This window comes from Suricata suricatta, chromosome 3 (genome assembly GCF_006229205.1).
Source record: "Suricata suricatta isolate VVHF042 chromosome 3, meerkat_22Aug2017_6uvM2_HiC, whole genome shotgun sequence".
Classification (NCBI taxonomy): domain Eukaryota; kingdom Metazoa; phylum Chordata; class Mammalia; order Carnivora; family Herpestidae; genus Suricata; species Suricata suricatta.
The window spans coordinates 169,656,457-169,662,357 of NC_043702.1; the positions used below are offsets into that span (position 1 = coordinate 169,656,457).

At 62.7% G+C, this 5,901-nt stretch overlaps 1 protein-coding gene and 1 long non-coding RNA gene across 2 annotated transcripts in view; one reads left to right on the plus strand and one right to left on the minus strand.

Moving 5' to 3' along the window:
• OLFML2B (olfactomedin like 2B) overlaps positions 1–4,566 on the plus strand; it is a 31,488-nt gene extending 26,922 nt beyond the window's left edge. Inside the window, exons 7-8 of the mRNA XM_029933416.1 lie at positions 3,220–3,396; positions 3,824–4,566. Coding sequence (XP_029789276.1) covers positions 3,220–3,396; positions 3,824–4,425 — 779 coding nt within the window. The 3' untranslated portion in view covers positions 4,426–4,566. The remainder of the gene's footprint in view (positions 1–3,219; positions 3,397–3,823) is intronic.
• LOC115288415 lies at positions 795–2,648 on the minus strand. Its single transcript, XR_003906994.1, has 3 exons — positions 2,327–2,648; positions 1,671–1,777; positions 795–1,217 (listed from the first exon to the last, which is right to left on the minus strand). It is a non-coding gene; the product is annotated as an uncharacterized LOC115288415 (long non-coding RNA).
• Positions 4,567–5,901: the final 1,335 nt, after the last annotated feature.

Sequence of the window (5,901 nt, forward strand, 5' to 3'; positions counted from 1 at the left end):
GGGGTGCAGGACTGGGGGAGGGGCAGGGGGAGGCCAGCCTGGGAGCCAGGGGTGCAGGACTGGGGGAGGGGCAGGGGGAGGCCAGCCTGGGAACCAGGGGTGCAGGAGTGGGAGAGGCAGACAGGAGAGAGCACAGGGAGAGCTGGCAGGAAAGGCACTAACTAGCCAGGAGGGGTCGGGGGGTGTCGGGAGGACGGAGTCCTGCCCCTAAGAGCCCACAGGGGCCTCGCCGCAGATCCAGGATGGAGAGGTACGGGCAGGTTTGCGTGCCGAGGGGGGAGCCCCTTCTCTTCAGACTCTGGGGCCCCGTGCAGCAGAGCCCCAGGACTGTCCGTGGTTAAAGGGGCTGACACCTAGAGAGTGCTTCCAACACATTCACTGTCACTGAGCTTGGGGGACACTCCTAATATGAGTCACAGACAGCCCGTCTTCTCTGCAACTCCTCAGAACTACCGCCCACCTTTCTCTCCTTGTCCTTGAAGAGAGGGAGTTAACACTCAGGGTCCTCTCTCCAAGGCCGACAGTTTGCCGCCAAGGGCAGGTGCATCCGAACGGCCCTGATTCTCAGTGGTGATGGGTCTGGGCTCATGGTTTTACTGACCTTGAATGTGTTTTCAGGTGCTCTGAAACCACACGTGTCTGCCCTCATGGTCCCCAGGGTCGCTCTCTCTGAGGTCCTGGGTGCCGGCCAGCCCGGACCCCTGTCTCACTAGACTAGGGAGGCCGGCCTCCTGAAGCCGACTCCGTCTGCCTCAGTGGCCCATGTCTCCTGTAACAAATTACCACCAACTCAGTGGCCTAACAAACGAAAATGTATTCTCCGGCCATTCTGGAGGCGAGAAGTCTGACCCGAGTCTTACTGGAGCTAAAATCAAGGTGTCTCAGGGCTGATTCCTTCCCGAGGCTCCAGGGAGAAGCCACATCTCGCCTTTGCTGGCTCAGGTGGCTGTTAGCATTCCTTGGCTTCTGGCCGCATCCCTCTTGCTTTCTTTCGGCCACATCTCCTGCCTCCCTGTTATAAGGGGACTTGCTGTGCCATTAAGGGCTTGTCCGGATAACCCCAGATGTCCTAATCACACCGGCACCGTCTGTTTTGCCATATTGGGTCCCATTCACAGGTTCCAAGGACTAGGACCTGGTATCTTTGGGGTCGTCATCGGAGTGGATTCTTTGAGCACCTTTGTGAAGTAGGCAGGGCGTATACGATACTCACTTTACTGCAGAAAAAAATTAAAGCTCTGTGACATTCTGGAGGTAACACAGACTTTGGGGTCAGGAGCAGGGCCAAGACCAAGGCCAGGCCTCTGGCTCCAAACCTGGGACAGATTCTAAAGCATTTCACCCCCCATCCCGTGCCCCCCGGAGAGCCTCCGTGCTGAGACAGGACCTGTAGGGATTTAGGGGGCTGCCCAGGGCACCCCAATGTTTCAAGACTCAAAGGAGTCCTGGCTCCCGGAAGCTCATGGGCAGTTTCTGAGTCTGATCAGAGAGGCTGCACTGCGATGGCAGCCCCTTGCCAGAAAACCCTGGCGCCCCGGCCCCCCGCAGCCCGTCGGTGGGGTCTGGGATGGACCAGGGGCTGCCCTGCCTCAGAGCCAGGCAGTCAGTGTCCTCCCCGGGCTTTGCCAGGGGGAAGGGGGCACGTGGAATGCCCCTCCCGGAGGACGTACCTCCGCACGGCCTCCCCTCTATCAGCCTGCACCCCTGCTCAGCGCCGGGGAAGATGTTTTCCTAGAAGCTGCCGCCTGCGCTCAGCTAGAGCCTTCTGGTCTATTGTCTGGAACAGAGGAGTCAGATGCCGGGGAGTGAGGCTTTACAGAGCAAACCCCTCCCCGCTGTCAGATCAGGGCCTAACGCACCCCCCACAGGGCTGCCCGAAGCCTGCCAATTGCACCCTGGGGCAGGGCCCGCCTGGGAACCAGTGTTCGGCCCGCCTCCCACTGCCCTGGAGCCAAGGGCACCGAGCCTGCCTGGGCCTGGCAGCCTGAGCGCCAGCCTCTCTCATGGAGCGGTTTGGAAATGGGGGTGGCCTGGAACAGAGGAACCCCGAATCTAAGCTGTAGGCCTTTGCTTTTGGGCCCAGGCGAATGTCAGGGGCTGATTATTCTTATCACCGTTGCCCGTGCGCCGGCCAGTCTTGAGGAAAGGTGGAGGTGGTCTGGTCCCAGCCGCCAGGAGGAGCAGGGTGGGGGCGGTGTGAGCGCTGGATTCCCCCTCCCACCCCCTCCCACCCCCTCCGCAACCCGCCAGGGCGGGGGCAGAAAGAGCACATGTCCTCAGCGGCCGCACGTCTGTGGTGTCTGGGAGAGCCATGCTCACCACATACCCTGCGTTGTAAGCCCGGCAGGCTCCCCACTCGGTCTAGAACTCAGCCTGGCTCCGGTGGCCTTCTGGGGCCCCTCCTGGGCACGTGGTCACTCCAAAGAGCCCGTCAGGAGTGCGGTGCTGAGCTCCCGTCCCACGGAGGCAGACTTGGCTTAGAAGGGGTGCCGACGCCCAGAGCAGCTCCTCACGTGGAGCTTGGTCCCCTGTCCCCCCAGCTCCCCAGCGGGGGACCCCAGCATCTTGCCCACCATGGTGTCAGGGGTGTGGGCTTGAGGACAGCTCTCCAGGCCCCAGGGGCACCGACATCCGCTGCTCAGTCGGGACCGGCCTGGACTCGGGCAGCTCAGCGGCCGGTGGGGCCCCGAGTTCCTGTCGCAGGCGGCAGGGACTCAGCCCTGCTCTGGCTTCCCGGGCCACCTGTACGCTGTACCCTGAGGACCGCGGAGGAGGAGAAAGCCCCAGCCCGCCTCCCTCGGTGCTTGGGTTCAAGGTGGGGGTGACATGGAGGGCTGAGGGGGAGGCCCCAGGGTCGCGGAGAGGAGAGAGGCGTCCTGGGAGAGGCTCTTCATGGCACGGGGGTGACAGATGGAAGCCAGCAGGAGTAGACGGGTTTCCCCAGGAGGGTGTGGTGTCAGGAGAGCCCCGGAGCCCAGAGCCTTGAGGGAGGGGTCTGCACGGCTGACACCGCGGTCATCGGGGGTTGGGGACCGGTAGCCGGTAGCTTGGTGAGGCGTGAGCAGTGCGCAGGACCGATGGCGGAGGCGCGGACGATGTCCAGGTGTCCCGGCTGCGGGCGGACAGGCTGCTGAAGCCCGCACGGGGTCACACCCAGGAGGGGGACACTGGCGTCACGTCCTCCTCCACCCCTGCCCCTCGTCCCTCTCTCCCCCGCAGGAAGGTGCAAGGACACCCTGTCCACCATCACGGGGCCGACCACCCAGAACACGTATGGGCGGAACGAAGGGGCCTGGATGAAGGACCCCCTGGCCAAGGACGAGCGGATTTACGTCACCAACTATTACTACGGCAACACCCTGGTGGAGTTCCGGAACCTGGAGAGCTTCAAACAAGGTCGGGGGGTGGGCCTTCCCTGCCCCTGCACCCCCACTTCCATCGCAGCCAGATCTCCTTGGGAAGCGGGGCACAGACGAGAAGGGCCACACCACCTTCCAATGGCGGGAAGTCCTTCCTGGCCACGGGTAGGCCCATTGCTGTGCACCCCGCATTCCCTGCCCACAGCTCCTGGGTCGTGGGGTGGGGGTGGGGGCAGGGGGGCCAGTGCTGCCAGGCCCTCCCCCTCCCGGATCACAGGGCAGTGCACAGCCCGGGCTCCCGTGGGTTAGCACCCTGGGTCCAGAAACCGCCAGGCGAGGGGAGTGGGCGTGTGGAGGGTCACAAAGGGGGAGCCCTTTGCTGCACGAAACCAGAGCGAGACACGGCCCCAGGGTCCGCACCCCTGGCCGGTGGCGGGTCCCCTCACACCGCCCCACCCCCCCAGGTCGCTGGAGCAATTCCTACAAGCTGCCCTACAGCTGGATCGGCACGGGCCACGTGGTGTACGACGGCGCCTTCTACTACAACCGCGCCTTCACCCGCAACATCATCAAGTACGACCTGAAGCAGCGCTTCGTGGCCGCCTGGGCCATGCTGCACGACGTGGCCTACGAGGAGGCCACGCCCTGGCGGTGGCAGGGCCACTCGGACGTGGACTTCGCCGTGGACGAGAACGGCCTGTGGCTCATCTACCCGGCGCTGGACGAGGAGGGCTTCAGCCCGGAGGTGATCGTGCTGAGCAAGCTCAACGCCGCCGACCTGAGCACGCAGAAGGAGACCACCTGGCGCACGGGGCTGCGGCGGAACCTGTTCGGCAACTGCTTCGTCATCTGCGGGGTGCTGTACGCCGTGGACAGCCACGACCAGCGCAACGCCAACATCTCCTACGCCTTCGACACGCACACCAACACGCAGATCGTGCCGCGGCTGCTCTTCGAGAACGAGTACTCCTACACCACGCAGGTCGACTACAACCCCAAGGACCGCCTGCTCTATGCCTGGGACAACGGCCACCAGGTCACCTACCACGTCATCTTCGCCTACTGACCCCCCGGCCCCGCGTGCGGAAGTGTGTGCCTGTGTGTGTGGGTGTGGGTGGGTGCATGTGGTCTGAGAAATCTATATTATTTTGTGTGATGCTGCAGGTGTCCAAGGACAGTTTGGGTCTATTTTTTTTTAAGTGGATTGTAGATCGATCCACACACTATGTGCTGGTCTCATCCCCCACCATTTAGATTTTTGTGCAAATGAACTTCTTCTGACCAGGGACCACCTTCCTTCAAACCCTCAGCCCCTCCGGCTCCCGGATCTCAGCCGTCGGAAAGGCGTCTCCCCAAGGGTCTTATCGGCAGACGGCCCCCCACCCCGGGAGCAGGGGTGAAGGAGGCGAGAAAGAAGTGTTAAGGGGCGGGAAAATTTTTATGTATTGGAGAAGTTTTAAAAACCCAGAAAAATGCTTTTTTTTTTAATAAAGAGGAAATGTAAAACCACTGCCCCCTCCCCGAGAGTTTTTGTTCAGGGTGGATCCTGTCACTGGGAACCAAGCCCTGCCCTGCCCAGTCTGCTCAGTCCGCCTCCCCTCCTCAGGCTCCCGGTGAAGGTTCACCCACCTTCCCCTTGGAGCCCGCCCAGCTCTGAAAGCAGCCCCCCTCCAGCCCGCCCCCCACCAGCAGGGAATTGGCAGGGGTGGGGGACGACCCAGGGCCCCTGCAGGGAAGTGTGTGCGGGGCGGGGAGTGGGGAGGAATGGCCCGGGCCCACCCCAGGCCAGGAGACGGGAACATCTTGTCACCAGGCTGTCCCCACCATCCCCCGCTCCCGCCTGGAGGGTCCTTCTGCACAGACCTTGGGTGCTTCCTCCACACCCCCCACCCCCGCGCTGCCGCCAGCCTCCCGGGGGGTCCGGGTGCTGCCACCCCCACCTGCCCTCGGTGCCCTCCACTTCCACCCTTTCCCACGACCAGTACCTGACACCCAAGTGACTCCTCTCTGTCGTGGGGCCGTTTGGGTCAAGTTTCATCAGCAAGTGCCCATCAGGTCTGGGGGCAGCAGGAGGGTTAGAGGGAGACAGGTGTGTGGCCAGGGTTCACAAAGATGGCGACGGTGCCCGTTTCCAGAGCCCCGCTCGGCCAGAGGAGGGGACAGGTGTTCTGGCCAGGCCCTGGGTTGGAAGCTGTCCCAGAGACTCCAGCCCCAGCAGGGCTGCTCTGAGGGCTCGGGGTGACGCCCGGGAACACTGGCTTCTCGTCAGAACCTGTGAGGTGATGGATGGGCAGTTGCCAGCCTGCTGGACCAAGACCTTTTTTTGCCCCCCAGCACCTGTGCCGATGGACACTTGGGCTGTTTCCAGAGTGTGGCGTTGTAGATAACGCCACTGTAAACACGAGGGTGCACGTGCCCCCTTTGAGTTAGTGTTCTTGTAGCCTTTGGGTGGATATCTAGTAGTGCACTTGCTGGATCATAGGGGAGTGCGATTTTTAATTTCTTGAGGAACCTCCGTAATGTTTTCCAGAGCCGCTGCACT